General features: G+C 50.3%; 1 protein-coding gene across 1 annotated transcript in view; it reads right to left on the bottom strand.

Moving 5' to 3' along the window:
• The window catches only part of JDP2 (Jun dimerization protein 2), a 37,876-nt gene extending 23,576 nt beyond the window's left edge, over positions 1-14,300 (bottom strand). The window contains exons 1-2 of the mRNA XM_072963447.1: positions 14,033-14,300; positions 4,485-4,708 (exon numbers count right to left, since the gene is read on the bottom strand). Coding sequence (XP_072819548.1) covers positions 4,485-4,685 — 201 coding nt within the window. The 5' untranslated portion in view covers positions 4,686-4,708; positions 14,033-14,300. The remainder of the gene's footprint in view (positions 1-4,484; positions 4,709-14,032) is intronic.
• Between the last annotated feature and the right edge of the window lie 5,330 nt (positions 14,301-19,630).

Genomic DNA, 19,630 nt, shown 5'->3' with positions numbered 1-19,630 from the left:
GAAGAAGTAAAAAGGAATGGGAGTTGCAGGCCCCGTCCTTAGGATATAAACACAAGACACAAACTCAAAAGCAGGCTGGTGACACAGAGAGCATGAAATGGGCTGGGGAGAAGGCATCAGGGAGCAGTGGGGACTGTGGAGAACTGAGGATCGCACGCCAATTCAGTGAATGTCTGCTGCTCAGTTCCAGCTTTGCGGTGCATATAAGGGTGTGGGCCTAGAGTAGCCAGACAGTCTGGGTTTTTTAAAGAAGCCCCAAAGTCCACATTTTCCGACTTTTACATATAGTGATTCATTGAATTAAAAAAAGAGAGAGAGAAAGGAAGGAAGGAAGGGAGGAAAAGGAAAGAAAGAGAGAGAAACAAAGAAGAAAGGAAGGAAAAAAGGAAAGAAAGAAAAGAAACCCACACTGTACAAAAGAAAGAACGAAAGAAAACCACACTGTAAGGGCCAAATTTCATCTGTAGGCTGACTCCTGCCCATGGAATGATGGTTTGCAACCTCTTTCTTAAAAGGTCATCCAGGCCAACCTCCCTTGAACTTAAGTCCCCTCTAGAGCACTGCAGGGTGGCACAGAGGATGAGGGGTCCCATTTAGCAGGTTGTTAAGTAAGTACTTGGTGTGTGTTTGTGTGTGTGCATGTGTGTGCAAGGGCGGGGCTTCTGGCCTCCCTCCCCCACTTCTGGAAATGCATTCCAGGCCCAGAGGCAGGGCGTGGCCCCTGCAACCACAGCAGCCCACTCGGAGATGACCCACACAGGAAGGGCCGAGATCTCCAGGACAACAGAGTGTTTGGTGGAGAAGTCCAACTCTAAGGGGCTGCAGAACAAAAAGTGAAGGAAGGAAGGAAAGCTCTGGAGAAAGCCAGAGAGCAGAGCTGTCTTGAAAAGGAGTACTTGAAAAGGACAGAAGAACAAAGAGGCAAGAGAGAAGCACTGGCTCTAAAAATCCCATAAACTCAGAATATAACATGCTCAGGTTCCCTAGCCAGGCATCACGGTGAGCAGTTCGGCCACTCACCGCCCACGTGGTCTGTTTAGTTTTCCTTCACGATACTGACCACTAGCTGGCCTTTTATTGTGTATATGAATTTGCTTGTTTTGGGATGTCCCCACTACAATACATAGTCCCAGAGAAGGGTAGGAGGAGGGGAGGCTTTGTATGATTTCGTTCCCAGTGTCTGGCACAGTGCTAGGCACATGATAAGTGCTTATCAAGTATCTGTTGGACGAATTGACTGCAGGCAAGCAGATGGCAGTGAAATAGTTTAACGTGATGTGTCAACTATATAATAACAACATCAGCACAAAGCACTTTATCATTTACAAAATCTGTCCTTTAACATAATTCCTCCGATTTTCTTTCACCCAACTGCTTCATGTATGTGGACACGGCCCAAGTGACTGCTGGCCTCTGCAAGGCGGACAGCCCAAGACCGGCTCGGACAGAGCTGGCTGCAGAGCGGCTTGGCCCGTCCTCCCTCCGGGGGCCTGGGAGATGATCCGGCTGCAGAACTGCCGGGCTCAGCGCTCAGCGCTAATGGGGCCATGTCATCAAAATGATGGAGCATTCCGGGGCCAGCTTCATCCCGCCTCCCCAGCCCCAGAGAGCGCTGATTAGAAGCCTGGAAGGCAGGCAGAGAGCACAGGAGGCAGCACAGCATAAGGTTAAAAGCTTTGGCTGAAAAGTCAGACTGCCTGGGCTCGTTTCCTAGCTATGTGACCTTGGACGTCCCCGAGCCTTGTTGACCCTCATCCATAATGTGCGCCTAACAATAACAACAGTAATAATAATGAATAATAATGACCTCAGAAGGGTTCTTGGGTGAGTTCAATGACATACTTCACAGACAGCACCCAGAACTGTGCCTGGCGCACACACCACTGTTATAGCAACATCGTCACCCCCACGCAGGGCCCAGCTCTGCCACTCTCCAGCCATGTGACCCCGAGTGACTTGACTTCCTCTTCCCGGGACATCAAATTCCTCTTCCTTAAGATGGGGGAGAACCCAGTCACCAGGATCAGGTAAGGAATAAACGAGATCCCACGTGTTAAGCACTTCCCACCGGGACCTGCTACATATTAAATGCTTAATAAATGTGAGCTTTATCTTATTATTAATCAAGAGACTTTTACTAGTCCAAAATGCCAATGTGAAAATCCACCAAAGGCAGTTTGCCATATGCAAATAAGTCTTTGGGATGTAAAGTTCTCCATGTAAGTTTCTCTTTCCACCTGCTTTCTTTTTCAGTTAGGAACTTTAGGAACAAGCCCCCTGCCCGCCCTGGGTCTGACCCAGAGCAGTGCAGGTCAGACCCCAGTGCCAGGCTGTGACTCTGTGCCAGCACTTCTTACGTGGCTCCATCTGCCTCGACGCCCCCACAACGCTGCAGTCTGACAGCGAGGGAAAGGACATGCAAATACACCCTAAAAATGGCTTGTTATTTTCACAGCCTGGATGGTGCATGTTTGTGGGTGCCTGTGAGGATGGCACGTCACTGTCAGGTACAGGGCATATGCCACCACTTTGGGGGAGGCTGTGGATGTAAAAATACTCCATCCAAATAAAGGCCTTTTCCAAAAGCAAGCAAGCAATCTCCCCCAGCGCCTTCCGCACGGGGAAGAGGCGATAACCGAGCCGCCGCCACCAGGCAGAGCCCCGCTGGGCCAGCCCCTGACCAAGGCACCTGACTCCATCAATCCCACAGCCTCGGTACCCCAGTGAACCTGCTCAGCTGCTGGTTTTAAATGGTTTTAAGTACTGAGGAGTCACCCAGAGACAGGGGCTTTCAAGTTCTGGGCCTGGGAAGGTGAAAAGCAGAGAAACCAAAGACAAGGGCTCTCCATAATAAAAGAAGCAGAGCACTAACTAAGCCAGGGAGTGCTACTGACAGCACGCTGGTTTTACAAAACCAATTCAGAAGAATCTAATTACCGTCAACTCTCATCTTGTGATCACCAGTCTTTAGTGGGCATCTACAGTGCCCCTAATCCAGGTGTCCCCAGCGCAAATGCCTACGGCAGGGGCCATGCAGTCCGAGGTACATGAAGGCAGCTAGCTGGTGATGACAGAGAGCAAGCCCGACAGTGTAGGCAGAATCAAGGGTAGCGGGGCGCTGCGGGGGCCCGTGGCAGACTGGACACAGGAAAGAAGTGACCAGGGCACCGTGCGTGCGGCCAGATCTTCCTATTTTGTAATCAAAGATTAAAATCCCAATTTTCAAATGAAATGTTGGTTCAAGCTTCTTTTAAAACACTGCACAGTCCTAACAAAACACATCTGAGAGCCACAGCCAATCTGCCAACGGCCAGTGTACCATCCTGGTCTGTGCCCCCGGCGGCCCTTGTGTGCAGTCTTGATGGTATTCATGGGGAGAGGAGAGGAGAGCAGGAATGGCATAAAATACCCTGTGGGTACCCAGACACCTCTTTCCACTCAAGAGTCCCTCTCTCAGAAATGTCCAGCCATACGAGCTCCATCCTACAGGATGAGCCCCGCTCCAGGTGTGCCTTTACCTGTGAATGCTCCCTTCCTGTTGAGCGGTCCAGCACCTGACACTCAGATGCTTCCAACCAGCCCTCCCCACCCAGCCACCTCTCCAGCTCCCAGCACCAGCTCCTCCTCCCTTCCAGGTGGGCAGCTATCCTGTTTGGCCTCTGAAGAAATGGCCCTGCTGGGGTTCTCACTGGATCAGAACTTTGGACAAATCATCAGCCCTGGGGAAGTGACTGGGGGCAGGGCCCAGCACAGATGCTCACCCATGCTGGGGACCTCTGCTTCTCACCAGTCCCCAGGGAAAAGCTACTCTTCAGGAGAGCTGCAGCTGCAAGGGACCCAAGGAGGGCGTCTCCATGTGTGGGTCCCCTGCAAACACTAGCTGAGGTAGGCGATGCTGAGCGACTGAGGTCAAGTCCAGCTCTGGCAGCGGCTTGGGAAGGGATCCCACACCACCCCTCCTCCAAGTTCCTGCTTTCAGCTCCAACATGGGGCCAAGAGTGATACAGGCAATGATGTGACTAATGATAATAATTTTTAAAGATAACCCAAGACTGGCGTTGCTTTGTATACTTTTCAAAGCATGTGCACATCTCCATTATCTCCCTTGATTGCCCCAACACCCCAGAGAGAGGACCAAATATTATTATTCAGTATTTCTATTATTAATCACTCTTTCCTTGCCCCTTGAAGAACCAGAGACAAGGTCAGCATCCTGCCCTAACCTCGTGCTTCTCAAATGTTAACATGGCCATGAATTCCCTGGGTCAGCTTGTTAAAATGCAGATTCTGATTCAGAAGGTCTGGTGTGAGGCCTAAGATTCTGTACTTCTAATAAACTGCGAGGTGACATGGATGCTACTCGTCCTCAGACCCCACATTAAACAGCAACGCTTAGGTCACACAGTGAGTTTAGGGCTGGACCCGGGACACTAACTCAGGCGTCCTACCCTGGGATCCTGCCTGGGGGAACAAGGCTTGCTCACCTCACTTTTCACGGGTTGGGGCCTCTTGCCCAGTTTCACCTCCAGGAAGTGCAAAGGGGCGATCATGGCCCCAATGTTGCGGATGTCGGCGTATTTCAGCTCCTCCGCGGTCAGAGCCGAGCTGGGGAGTCCGGTCAGGGGGCCAAGCCCTGGCAGAGAGCCCGCAGTCACGGAAGGGTCTGGGATCTGCCCAGGCATCATAGCAGGAGGAGCGGCAGTCCAGCCTGGAGGGGGCAGAAGAGCAGGACCAGCACTGTTAGCCGGATGACAGGTTCCATGAGGGGCTTACATCCCCAGGTCTTGCCAGGACCTCATCCTTTCTTTCACCCATATTCCCCTAAACCCTTTCCCCACCTGAAGGTGCTCTTCCTGCCCTTAAGTTCATTCTGTTCTTGAGAGAAACTTGATCAATTAATTCACCCAAAGGTTATCCTTGGCACATCAGCAATGCCTACCCCAAGCATAAGTCACACTGAGTCAGCATTTGCTATGTGCTCGGCACTGCAGTAATCCTTCAATCAGCCCTATCAGACTGGGTCAGAGCCCATGACACAGAGGGAGAAGCCGAGGCTTAGAAAGAGAACTCTCTCAAGACTGTATAGTTAAAACTGGAGGAGCTGCATTTAGACTGCAGCACACTGCCGCTGAAGAAAATGGATCAGGATGGAGGCATCTCAAGCACCTTTGCACCTGTTTAAGAGGGAGCTATTTTGGGGCTGGCATGGTGCCTCCCCTCAAATCACACAACCCATTCTGCATACTTGTTAAGACACCCTGAATATGAGATGAACCAAATCTAAGTTAAAAGTGAGTGTGTGCATCTGGCATCTCTGAGGAAAAGACTGAAGCAAAGGAGATGGAATTAATTAGCACGTGCTTCCCCCATAGAGCCCAGTACCAGAAAAGTCCTCCATAGGCTCTTCACTCTCGGAGCGAACACATATTCTAGCTCTGCCAGACCCAGAAGGTTTGCAAAGGAAGACAGATTCAAGCATGAAAGATAAATTAGAGAGGTCAACACCAAGGGGATTCTTTTTTCTTCCTTCTTTTTACTGGGGGAAGTTCATAGGTAAGAAATGATCACTTCAAGGCACACATGGCAGGGAAGAGAGCTTGTCTGCCAATAAAGTCAGACTTTCTGGTCACTTACAGGGCTCCGACCCATCCATCCATCCATCCATCCATCCATCCATCCATCCATCCGATTGACCACCTACTCTGATCCAGAAGGCACTGCGAATGCTGTGGAGATCATCTGCACACAGCCTTTGCTTCTAAGCAGACTTGTAGCATTTTAGTACAAAGCTGCTCCTGGATTCTAGTTCTGTAAAGAAAATAATTTCTCCCCCTTCCCATCTCTCTGCACAGGGCCATAAACTCAAAACCTCATCTGTCTTGGAAATCCTGGGGGAGAAGTTTTGACCTATTCTTCTGTCTTCACTCTCTCTTCCCACGGAGAGGGGTGAACTCGGTGAGACGGGAGATGTGATGTCCATCAGACCACGTGCCATTGCTGGGCAGTTAATGCAATCATATGACCACGTCGTCTTGGGTTCTCTGCTTCCCACAAGAGCGGCCCTGGAGGGTGACCCAAACCCCCTGCCCCCATCCAGATTCTCACATCTAGATTTCAAGAGAGGGGCATGTTAGGGAGTTCATTGGGCCACAAGCACAAGCTGCATTCTCCACCACCATCTCACTTTTAAAGGTGAAACTTGTTCCCATTCAGCTCCATGTTTCTTTCACAATGGGTTCCGCACTCTGAAGGGAGAAGCTCATGTGAGTGATTTGCACCCTCAAACCACAAAGACTTCCACTAACATCACTTTCTTTAAAGGAAGGTGCTTACGAGACAGTGGACCTGCCCTTCATCCTCAGCACCAGCCACATCTGCCATGAAGCCATTTGCACACAGCTCCCCGCCCTGCGCCAAGTTTACATTCAGTGCCCCAGGCCCTTTCATCTGTGCTCTACCTGCTTCACCTCCCGCACCTGGTGCCTCAGCCCCTCCTTCCCACCCCACATCCTTTCTCCCCTTCCTTACCACCCAGAGTCCCCTGGGCCATCTCAGAAAAGGATCTGAGACTCATTCACATCAAGTTATAGTCTTAAACTGGAGGGGGCCCTGTGCTCATCTAAACCACATCCTCATTTTGCACATGAGGAAATTGAAGCTCAGAGAGGTTAAATGACTTGCCCAAGGTCACACAGCTAGAGAAGGACAGAGCCAGGGCTGGACTCCTGGTCCCTGGATTTTAGAAGCCAAACTTTCCTACCTTGCCCTTTTTGCTTCCCTTTGAGGGTCCAAGAGATGTCAATGCAGAAGGAATGACCTTCTAATGGTGGACTTTCAGACATTAGCCCCTAATGGCAGATCATTCTCTTGCACAAAGGACCCTCTACTATGTCTCCCATGGAGATCTTGATTTAGGAAGTTCCCTGAATAACCCCATGGAATCCTGGGTGGGGGTCCAGACATAGAAATGGTCCTTGGGACCTCTCGTATGTGATTGGTCAATGTGCTGTGACCCTCCTTAAGCCTGAGCTGGACTGGAAACCAAGGTCAGCAAGAAAGTCACCTCTTCCATCTTCCAAGCCAGGCCTGCAATGCAGAGAGGGCAGGAGGCTACTGTGGGGCATGGTAGATCAGCTGTAGGTCTCTCAGGGTCTCCTCCCGGAAGAATAAGAAAGGCGCCAGTGTAAGGACTCACTGCTGTGTGGCACAATGCTGCCCGGGCCCAGCCATGTGGACACTCAGCGGGCAGAGGAGGGTGATTTCAGTCTACCTGAGCCAAACTGACAAAGGAAACTCACATTTTCTCAGAAGAGGAAAAAATCCTACAAAACCCTCTCTTCTAGACCTGAAATGATGCTACAAGGAGTCAGTTACCCCAGGAAGGATGTTCAGGTGAGCTCATCAAAATGGTCAGGTGATGGGAGGCTGGAAAATGCTCTATGCCTGGTGCTTCAGCTGAACACAAACCGCTAACAGGGGAGGAGGGCACCACACCTCAGGTATGGAGCTAAGCAAAAATCTAGTGCAAAATCCCCTCTTTGGCCAGAAGCCCCTAGAACCTCCCTGTCCTGTAAGGACCCACTCATGTGTGGCAAAATGTACCACATGGCTGGGCGCAGGCAGCACTTAGCAAGTGAAGAGGTGATTTCAGGGAGTGAGTAGCAGTGAGGGATGAGTGTGGCCCTGCGTGACCCCAGTGCCTAGCTTCATTTCTGGCACAGAAAGGTTAATCAACAAATACTTGTCGGATGAAAGAATGAAGGAACGAGCAAATGATAAATTCACAGTGGAGCGAAATGCAGTGAGTGGGGTAAAGATCCATCTCTGGAAGTTTATATGCTCATTATCCACCTCCATATTATTTGTTCCCACAGTAGACCCCAAGAAAGATCCTCCAGAGGCTTCTCTCTGTTTCCCCGCCTAAGCCATCTCTGGGAGATGGAAGCCAGACCCCACTCTGTTCCAGGAATGATAGGCTCGGCTTGCAGCTTCTGTTTATTTTCATACAGATGGTATAAATGAGACACCAACAAATGATCCCCAAATATAATGAATTCCCTGCTACTGTGGGAACCCCTCCAACTCTGGCAGAGGGAGCAACCCCCTACCCTGGGAGCATCAACCTTATGAATTCTTGCCATTCCTGCTCCCCTGAGAACCCATCCCAATGACAAGCCTCACTCAGGGGATCAAGCACCAGGCTTTCCTCTGCAGAAGCAAAAAATCCCCTTCTCCTTCCTTCCCCGTCAAGGGCGCCCCGAACTGCTCCGATACAAACCACAAAGTCCTTAACACATGCCATTCCTAGGAGACAACCACAACAGCTGACATTTACCAGTGAGAAGTCATCCTAAACAGCTCTGGGGGCGGGGGGCAGAAGATGGAGGGGCTGGAGCAGCTGCCTTTCATAACTGGATCCCCATTAACTGGAAAGAGCTGGCTGACGATCCAAGGCTACAAGGCAACTTTTGGTGATTTGAAAAATAAAACAATTTGATGTGATTTAGGGATCTATAAAAAAAATGGAGGAGGGGGTGGTGGCAGGGAACAACAACAGCCAGGAAGAATTTACCCACTTCAAGGAAGACATAGGAAAGATGACAAGAGGTGAAATCGTTTCCCGAACTAGTTGTTCCATACGGAAACAATTTAAGAGGAAAAGGAGAACTATACACTAAAAGTTTCAACGGAAGGACCTGGAGTTTTCCCTTCAGGGCCCAGGGGTCCATGAGGAAGATAAACACCTGCCATGTCTCCATTAGTAACTGGGACACATAAATAAAGAGCAGGCGCTATACACCGGCAGGAGACCCATATGGCCTATTTGTGCCTCAAAAGACAGGCCTGGAATCCAAAAAGACTTTGGCAATTCAGGATGCTGACTTTGGAAACTAGCCAATGAAGAAAAACAGGGTAATGCACAGATCCAAGATGAGACTGATAGTCAAGGCATGAGTAAGACAGAAAGTGTTCAGAAGGTCACAGTGGACCCTAAGCTGCTGTTGAGCCTAAGATTTGGGGTGGTTTGATGCAGCTCCCTAAAAGCTAGCTAGAAAGAAATAGGAACCAGGTGGATCTAAAGAAAAGATCTAGTATCTGTATCTCTCTTTTCTGACTTCCTCAGGGACCTGTAGGCACATAGTTTGGGGTGCTGCCCTATACCAAGTAAAAGAAAAACCACAAAACACTTTTAAGTCCAGAAAATGGGCGAGATATTAATGTGAAGAGTCATTTCAAAAAATGTGACAATGAATATATGCATGTTTGTGTATAATTGAAAAATTGTGCTCTACCCTGGAATTTGACACAATATTGCAAACTGACTGTAACTCAACAAAAAATGTTTTAAAAAAAAAGTCATTTCAGCTGAAAGAATGAAGGGTAGAAGTAACTTAAGTTTTTCCCTCTTATTTTCTTCCCTTGTTTACAGTATGTAAATCTGTTACATATTATCATAGTTTAATGGGAGTAACTACAAATAAACAGCGGTCTTGCTTTGATGGGTCAAACTTATAAAAGGCTATTCTTCTTAGAAAGTGCCCAGTAATCAGCATCTCCGCCTAGAATGGCAAAGATTGATTTTTTATGAAAGAGAAAGAGAGGTTAAGAGAAAGTTAGGATTTGCATCATGAACTTCCTGTCCATAGTAACAAAAGTTGAAGGGAGGCTCTAAAATCCCTGGCACACAGCTGGCCTGGGATGGCATCAGAAGCCAGGGGTGGGTGTGCAGATGAGTGTAGACGGTCTAAGGCTGCAAGGCCTGGGGCTAAGAGAAAGCGGAGGTGAGTGAGGGCAGCTCAAGAAGCAAGAGAGGTCAAAGGGTCAGGTCCCAGGAGCACTACCTAGTAGGGATGGAAGTAAAGAGCAAGTAGCCCGCAGCTGAGAGCCAGCAAGAACAGCTGGGAGGTCATGGGAGCTGGAGCCTGGGGAGATTCCCGGGAGGAAAACATGGAGGGTGGAAGTCCATGCCAAGGGCTGGGGAAGAGGGGGCAGAAAGGTGCCAGACCCATCATCGCGGAGCATAGTACTATCACAAGTCTTGGAAAATTAAACACCAAACCCGTTCTTGGAGCTAAGGGATCGTCTGGGATGACCTCTCTCCTGGAATCTGAAATGATGCAGGTCAACCAGCTTCCCAAAGACAAAGGGCTCCAGAAGGCAAGGAGCAAAAGGACAGAGAGCTCCATGATGGAGAACAAGGGAGAGCAGCAAGAGACGGGCTCTGATGGCTGTCTCAGTTCTGCAGGCAAGAGAACGAGACGGGTTCAGAATGGAAACTCCAAAGCCAGATCAACTGACTGTGAATCCTAGCTCTGCCCCTTACTAGCTGTGTGACCTTGGGCAAGTTCCCTAACCTCTCTGTGCCTTACTTTCCTCAGCTGCAAAATGGGAATGATGACATTATTTGCCCTGTAAGGCTGTAAGGCTGAGAAAAGGATTAAATTAGTTAATATTTGGGAAGTACCTGGAACAATGCCTGTACCTGGTGAGCGTGAAGTCAGTGTAGCTTCAAGGGCCTTCCTTCTGTAGGGAGACTAGTGCTGGATGACCCTTCAAGGTCCCTTCTGTACAGTTCCCATTTCTCATCTAACACCGATCTCCCTTTCCTATGGCCACGAAGAGGATTCCCCCACAGAGGAGTCTCTGCTCTCCCAATTTCCAGCTCTAAACCTCAAGGGGGCAGGACCATCCTGTATCCAGGCAGTTACTGCAGAACAGAAACAATAAGTGCCAGACCGGGCCTGGGTACAAAGGTGCAGAAATAAGGCCGAACGCCTGCCTTTTGCTTAGGTTTCTCCTAAGTTCTTCTCCATCTTGCTCGCCAGAACACAGATGCACAGATCACTGGCAACAGGGCACTCCTAGCTGGCCGGGTTCCCACACCTGCCTCAAGGAACAGAGGGCCAGCTCCTCCTATGTCCTTCAATCCACCATATCCCTGCACTGCTTACAAGGGGTCACTCCTCAGATCTTCATAAGAAGAAAATGACAGTGACACGCCATGATCCCTGCATAGCCATCCCAGAAGAAACTGGAACCTCTCTCTACAGAGAAAAGCTTTTGACAAGCCCTGCCTGTAAGCACAGCTTTTCCCCTGCCTAACAACGTAGGTGCTCAATAAATACACACTCAGTCATTTCTGCCAGGATCTTATCCTGATCAGCGCTGGGAAGGAATTGCCAGGGGGCCAGCCTTCTAGCCTGTCTTCCCACCTCGTCCCATCTCTGTTCCTTGGTGCCAGGAGTTCACTGTATGATATGTAACATAGACATACATAGCATGTGGTCAGCCCTTTGGGCCTTTTTTAAAAAACGCCATTGGCCAGGGAAAGCTTTGGAAATGGAGCTCCACGAGAGGAATCCCATGGGCTGCTGCAAGAAAACAGAAAAAAAAAAAAGAGCCCTAGAATGGTGAGCTCTGGCCGGGCCTCCCACAGCCAGCAATGAGTGTAAAGAAACACAGGCTGAAAATTCCAACCCTGGGTCGCTAAGGCATTTGTCTCTGCTGAGCTTCGAGAGGCCAAACCACACACACACACACAAGGGTGCGCGCACGCACACATGTATGCGTGTGCACACACACACACAGGCACACGGAGCTTGGCAGCCCGTAAGTTCCAGAGCTGGTAACACAAGCCATGGAACCGACTGCCAAGACAAGCAACAGAACGAGCCAGGCCCAGTTTCATTGGCCACCATACGCTGCATATGGCCCGGGACGCAGCCAAAACAGTGTTCTCACCCTCCTCAAAGACATAGGAGACCCTCTGTTTTTAAACACACCTCCACAGAGCCTTAATTAAAGGAAAATGGAAAAATAATGTGCCTGCTGCTCTCCCCCTGCCTATATAGGTATGCACACACACACGCCTGTACACACTCACTCTATTTTTCTCTTCCTCCCATTTCGATTTCCAGCATAATTCATTCACATGGAAAAAAAGCAAACTGCATCCTGCAGCAAAAAGCAGAAAAGAATGTCTCTTGCCCTCAGTCCTGGCTCCGATTCCTCAAGTTGAGCTGGGGCTGAATGAATACAGAGTAGGCCAACCTAGAGTCTGCACTGGCCCTTCTCTTCCCAAGTGGAGCTGGAAACCGTTGTGCAAGGGACATCCCGTTACAACACCAGCAGCCCCACAACAAACAAAGCCTGGGGTGCCTTGCCCTTCTCCGGATGCAGCAAAGGGTCCTGCAGGTTGGAAAAGATGCCCATATACCTTGCAAACAGATGAGGGAGGCAACAACAGATGCTGGTGGCAGGAAGAGCTAAGCAGTGAGTTGGTGGAGAGATCCTTGTCCAAATCTTTCCTTAGGGGACACTGATGCCACTTATCAACACATCTCCTTGGGAAGGCTGCAACCAACGGGGAGAAAAATCAGAAGCCTCCACATCCATGCCTTCCAGCTGCCTTTCAAATCTCACAGCACCCGGCTCTTCAGGAAGATTCTGGAGCTGCCTGCAGCTCTGAACCAAAGCCAAAGGAGAAGGGGAACAGAAGAGTCTTTGAGAAATCCGTCCTCCCTGTTTTAAACAAGGCAAAACCTTAGCCAGCCAGAGGCACGAGAATAGAGCTTGCTTCTCTTCCCTGGTCGTCAGGTTTATATAAAATCAGAGCCATGCTCACACCTGATACCTGGTTAAACTCTCCCCTAGAAACCTGCAAAGGAAGATAAGGTGCCTATCTAAGCTGCAGCCAGATTTGCTGGAAAGATGAAAGTAATGGGAGGTGTTTTTAAAACCCTCAGGGAAGGGAGGTTGGGGGAAGGGAGATAAAATGTGAACACAGTTCGGTGCAAGGCCTTAAAGGACAAGCAGACACTCGATCATGGTTCAAAGATTCAGTTTCTGGTGCTTCTCAAACTAGGACCCCGAGGAGAGTCCACCAAGATTTAAGTCTGGGAACACACACCCACACACAGTCTGCAAGTCCTTTTTTAAGAGGCAGACCTGAGCACATCTGCCCTGAGCACATGTGGTCAGGCCACAGGCCGGTGTACTGCATGCCAGTAGGGAGGGCAACACACTGGGCAAGGGTCGGCCACCTTGAGACTAGAGATGACCCAAGGGGTCAACTGAGCTCCCTTTCCACCAGCCTGTTTATCTCCAGCCTCGTGGATGGCCCATTCATCCCCACAGAAGAGCAGAGGCCTCCCTGTCCTCCCCACTCTACCACCGACACAGGCAAAACCTGGGTCTGCAACCCCAGGGTCAGAGGTCCAGGCCATAAAGCCCCACCTCTCAGCCTCCTCGGAGGGGAGGGGCAGAAGAGAGCCCTCTAAACTGGGCTGGGTCGAGAGAAGGGGCTGGTTACCTAGAGGAGCTGACTTGCCTCCTTATGTAACCTGGCTTGGGAGCTAGGGGATCCCAAAGGGAACCAGGGCCGCCCCAGACCCCTTCCCAGCTCAGAAAGCCGGAGCAACGGTCCAGAGAGAAGCCCTCTTCATTGTATGGAGAGCCCCAGCCCTTCTCAGTGCCCTCCTCCAGGTCCTCAAGGAGCCGTGCTTCCTCCCTGCGAGGGAGGTGGGGCGGACACGACTTGCCAGCAGGTCCCTGTCATCCCTCCGCGACCAGCACCCTGCACCTCCCTAGACTCTCACCCTCCATCTCCACCCCACGGCTCGTCGCCCCGGGCAGTTTTCTCCTCACTCACCCGCCTGCCCCGCCGCGCGAGAAGAGCACCTCCCTGCAAACGGACGGGGGAGGAGAAGGCGGGAGGGAGACAGAGCGCCCCGGCAGCCCCGGGAGCGGACGGAGCCTCCCGTCCCAGGGCGGGAACCAAAGGAAAGCCACCGGCTCGCGGGCGCGCGGCGGGAGGGACACAGGCGGCAGCGCCCCCGCCAGGACAGCGCGGAGTCCCGGGGCTGCGGGAGCCTCCCTGCGGGGCGCGGGTTCCGGGGCCCGGCGCGCTCCACCCGCGCGGGGACGGCCGTCCCAGGTGTCCGCGGCCGGCCCGCCCCACCCCGCCCGGCCCGGCCCGGCCCGGCCCAGCCCGGCCCGTCCCGGCGCCCCCAGCGCGCGCCCTCGCACCCACCGTGCAGAAGCCGCGAGCGGAGGCGGCGCCCCCGGGGCCGGGGCCCGGCTGCCGGCGCCGTGCCTGCTCAGCGCCGCTGCCGCCCGGCCGCCGAGCTCCGCCCGGTGCCCAGGCCCGTCCCGGCCCGGGAGCCGCCGCGGCGCCAGCCCCGCCGCCGCTGCAGCGTCCGCCGCCGCCAGCGCCCCCCGTCGCGGCCGCCGAGCGTCCCTCCCGCAGGCTGTGGCGGGCGGCGGGACGGGTTGCATCAGCCCCGGCTATATAGCGGCCCCTGGGCGGCGGGGAGGGGTCGGGAATGCGGAACCGGCCAAGCTGCCAGCTCCAGACGTCAGAGGGGGACGGAGAGGAAGGGAAGGAGGGGACACGGGAGGAGGGGGGTGTGGATCCGGCGCTTCACACCCACTGACCTTCACCTCCCCCGCCGCCTTTCGCGCCCTCCTCCCGCGGCTCCTCGCGCTCCTCTCCTGGCGGGGGCGGCCCCGGCCCCGCAGCGCCGGCCCCGGCTCCATCGCGGCCCCCGGCTCCCCCAGCCCGCGGTGCAGGAGCGCGCGAGAAAGCAGGACGCGGCGGGCGGTTATGTAAGAGCATCCCCCGCGCACAGCCGCCGGCTCCTACCCTGAGACACAGCTCAGTCCGAGAGAATTGAGAAGGCAGAGGCGAGACAAGTCAAAAAACCCTTGAAGCAGACTTAGCCTATGTTGAACCATCTTCCTCGGTCCTTAGTTCTTTTTCCCAAACCGAGAGAGAGGATTTCAGCACATTTTCATCCTTGGACTGCTCAGCACTGAGTGAGTGAGGAAGTGCATTCGCAAGCCTGTTTCATTTTTCCCTGCAGACGGGTGGGCAGAACATTAAGGCTTTTGGGTGCCTCTACCCCTATCCACCACACCACCTGGCCACCAGGGGTGCCCTTAAGCCCTGGGGTGGTTCACTGCAAGAGGCCGGCCCTTTTGGGGCTACAGCCTTAGCCCGAGTGCTTTCCTGGTGGCTCGCACAATTTGACCACTGGGCTTTTTCTCCACTCCAGCAGGCTTCTCCTTTCTGCTCGGGGACACTCCTGTGAGTAGACCCAGCCCTCAGCCAACCCCAAACAGCCTTCTTCCCCATTACAACTTCCATTGCCAACTCAGCTCCTACCTTTTATCCTCCTGGAGTGGTAGATGGTTAAAGGTGACCCCAGAGGAAATGTGTCCTCCACCGTGCCTTCAGCAGGTAAAGGCACAGAGACACAGAGCCCTCGAGCACACGTGCGGCACCCAAGACCTTGGCACTGTGGTTGGCATCTCCTACCTCCACACTCCCTGGGTGCTCAGCCAGATAGGAGTGACAGTGTTTATATTCAGTGACCTTCAGCCTCCTCAGAGTGATGTCAGATTATCACCCATAGAAGAAAGGAAGTGAAAGAAAAAGTTCATGCCTTCTTGGAGTGCAGATGCACAGAGTGAAAGAAACAACAAGCCTTGAGGCAGATGAGAGCCAGTCAGCAGAGCCCAAAGAGTACATCTCTTGAACTCGAGGACAGTGAGGTTCTACTCTCCTTCTTGCCCCAGTGCAGGGAAATCTTTCTGGATAAGAAGACTGGTCTTATGGAGGGAAAGACAGATCAAGTCCCAATGGCATTGACTGACCATTTTCACCTTCACTGTCAGCTCTCTTCCTTGAAGCACTGAAGTAAGGAAGTAAAAAGAAAGCATGGTCCTGAAAGAATGTACAATGGAAAATGAGGAGTAATGTGATAGTCTTGTGGAAGAACATGACTCTCAACCCCAGAAAAGTCAACTACACCTTTACTACTGCATAAAGATCAAAACTGGGTGCTATGCAACTGCCTTATGATGTTTCCCCCATGAGACTGAGGTCTGGATGTTCATATGGAAGAAAACACTGAACAGGGCCATGTTACTTTATGTGTCTTCACCTGGGACTTTGGAAGAACTAACCTGATCTCTGTGTGGTGACCAATAATTAGTGTGTGTGGTTCGAGCAATCCTCTCCAGGGCCTGCTTTGGGTGTGGCTGGACCACCAGCAGTCCAATTGGGCCTTTGCTTCACCTACAAAGTAAATACACTACAGGGGCGGCACCAAGGGACAACTTGGAGCTCTTTAGCTCCCTCCATCTCCCTGTAATAGCCAAAGGGGTCCTCCATTATTTGACATGGATGCTTTTTAATTTTACATAGAATGCTTCATATACACAGCTTTAAGACCTCTACTACATTGCCCCCTAGCAGGCCCCTCCACGTAGTCACTGCCTCTGGAAGCAGCCGGATTAAGTGACCATAAACTGGCTCATCTATATAGACACTGGCCTGCTTTCCCCTGCCTTACTGGTTGGAGCTGATCTACCACTAGCTATCAGAGATGGACAAGTGACCCAGCCTAACACAGTTTAAATTTAGGTTTTCTGTTACTTGCAACTAAAGAAGTCCTGACTAATACATCCAGCCCCAGCCAGTGGGCTGGCTCAGAGATTGCATAGATTCCAAATGAGTCTGATGAGATTAGGACTTTTGTGGATCTGCTGGGAAGAGAAGCTGTCAGAAGCTGGACTTGAAACTGCCAGAAGCACCACGCGGAGAGGGTCTACTGAGAGTGAACCTAATACAAAGAAGAGTACAGTACAGCCAAGCAAAGGAGGGAAAGGCGGATCAAGTTCAGATGGCACTGTCTGAGTTCCTGAATCCAGCCTTGCCTGCCATAATCCTACCTCTGGAGTTTTTAGTTATAGGAATCTCTGAATTATCTCTCACCCGAGGAAATTTGAATTTAGGTTTCCTATTACTTGCCGCTAGAAAAGTCCTGATTAATATACTGGGTTTTGCATCTCTGACTTATTTAGATACTGTGTTTTAAAATTTAACGAACTTTGATGAATCCCAAGCTCTTTGCAAACAGGAAAAAGTGAACTGGCAAGGAAAAATGACTAATTCCCCAGAACTGTTCCTCCAATATCAAAAGAGGAGGTGCTAGTTCTGAGTAATCAATCAATGAACTAGTTTTTATACTAATATTTCCTGAAACTATATTGTGTGCCTGTGAGGTACACAAAGTTTGAGGCATGATTCCTTATCTGTCCCCACCTCCCATCTAGTTAGGAAGAATGACTTCAATACTAATAAACAGCTAGACCAAGAGTAACTAAGAGCTATCAAGTGACCCAGACTATAAGCACTATAGGAGTTCAGACAGGATCGGTGCACAATAGGAAAAAAAAAATCATTTATTAATTGCTTTATTTTCTACTCAAACTGTGTAGGCCAAAACATTGTAAACTAGTAGCGGGCAGGCTAAATTTGGCTTTGCTGACTCAGCTTTAAATTCCGTTTTTGTTTTTTTATATAAAGATGTGACACAAAAATCCAGGTTTCTAACTTCTCTTGAAAAAAATCAAAGTCAGGTCACATATAATAGTCAGGATAAAAAAAAAAAATAGTCAGGATAGGAGAGGTTAGGCTACAGTAATAAATACCAACCAAAACTCAGTGGCTTAACTTGAGAAGGGTTTATTTCTTACCAGCACAAGACAACTGTGGATTGAGATGACTGTTCAGGGCGGCCATCCTGTAGGTAACGGCTCAGTATTGCACCTCCGTATCAGCAAGTGTATCCCTGGGCAGGATGGCACGGAAAGAGATACAGGCAGAGAGGGCCACGTACCAGGAGTTACATATTTCCTCCTGGAGCAATAGAAGGCACTTTGGCTTACATCTCATTGGCCAAAACAAGTCACATGGCCATTATTAATTTCAAAGAGGCAGGGACATTCAGTCTTCCTAGGTACCAGGAGGAGAAGGGGACTACATATTAGTGAACAGTTAATATCTGACACAGCACGCCCTCCCTAATGGCAGCAGTGGCCTGCAGCCCACTAGAAGCTGCCGCCTTGAGATGGGACTTACACACCTCAGTTTGACATAGTTTACACCCAGCCTGTGAGAGCATTGACATAGACTGCTTGGCCTCTGGGGGCATTTGATTTTGTAGCTCCTGTTATAGACAAACCCAATCTCAGTATCAGTCTTTCACTGTCTCTGGTGGCCCATGCGTTATCACAAATTTTTCAAAAACAGGATTTAAAAAATTTGCTAATTAAAAAAAAAAGCCACAGAGAATTCTCAGGTGAAGGGCAGGATGGTATCATAAAATCAAATAAGAAGTTGAGACTAGCTGTTATATATTCTGCCAGTTACAGAGATCTGTTTGTGATGGTTTCTTCCTCCTGCTCGTCCCTTGCTCAGTCAAATATCTACCAGCAGAGACCAGGAGAAGTGAGCCTTCCACTCTCTTCCCTAGGGTGGGAGAAGTTACATGGGAGTGATTTTGGTGTGTGGTCTGGTTTAAAGCTTATAAAATTTCATATGAGTATGTATACATATATATTCATAGCTGAAGTGTTTGAGAAGAAAATCTGTAAGTCTGGAGTAGGTCTGCTTCTCTTCCAATAACCACCAATGAGAATTTTGTAAAACAGCAGGCAACATGTCTACAGTTGTAGTAATAAATCAGCACCCAGAGAAATATAGCCACCTCTGGGGAAAGCTCAGCATCTCTTCTTTTATCTTCTAACACAGTAAGTCTTTGGAGGATGAAGAGAATAAATTCTCTAGTTAAATGCTGGGCCAGGAGGGTTAGGAGAAGAGGAGTGTAGTGGAGGCATGTTGTGCTCCTAAGCATTCCTTTCTTTGGAAAACCACTACCCTCCCTCTCCCTGAGGCCCTGGAGGGTGTCGATCCTGGTGCCTCATCATCTGCACCCAAGTGTGGGTGTGTGACCTGAGTTGGCCACTTAGAACAGACCATTTCCAAAGCTACAGTGATTGGTTCAGGGATGGGCATGTGACCCAGATAGAGCCAATCAGAGTCTTTCCTGAGATTTGATATGTGGATGTTAAAGAAGAGAGGAATGCTTTTCCTTTAAAACATCAGTGTAAGGATGTAGTTTGTGACTGTCGGTGGCCGTTTTTCTTGTTATATAACAAAAGCCTGACTGAGAATGGAACCAATGCACAGAGGGAAAAGGGGCCAAGACGTATAAAGACAGAAACAACCATGAGATCATCATCTGAGTCCCTCAACCAAAATGCCATGAAAACATGCTGAATCAATTTTTGGACTTTATAGTGATGGAGTCAATACATCCCCTTTCTCCTTCTTGCTAAGGTAGTTTGAGGGGTTTTCTACCACCTGCCTCCAAAAGAAGGCTGAAAAATTCATGAATAAAATGTCCCAAAGTCAAGCTTGTAAAGGACTGCTGGACTGACAGTGTGGAATTTTATCTGCTTACTTTTCTGGCTTCATCCGTCAAATGCCACTCAACCATCTGAGACTAAATACAGAACTGCACTGAGCAGCCTTCTTACAGTTCAGGTTTCAGATAGTCATTTAAATAATTTAGTCAGACAACCTTGTTTGAATGTTTGCTATGAGCCATACATCATGTGCCACCCTATTTGAGGAGACAAAGCACAAAGAAGAGATCACGGCTGCCCATAAAGATGACAGAACAGAGGCCCAGGAAGATGGATGATATTCATCATAATCGGGAAATGAGGACTTGAGTAATCTAGGGAAAATCTGATGCATTCTTCTCCCAGAATATTA

The sequence above is a fragment of the Vicugna pacos genome, chromosome 6, assembly GCF_048564905.1.
Source record: "Vicugna pacos chromosome 6, VicPac4, whole genome shotgun sequence".
NCBI classification, from domain to species: Eukaryota; Metazoa; Chordata; class Mammalia; order Artiodactyla; family Camelidae; genus Vicugna; species Vicugna pacos.
The sequence above is the reverse complement of the archived record's forward strand: the minus strand, read 5'-3'. Positions and strand labels throughout refer to the sequence as shown.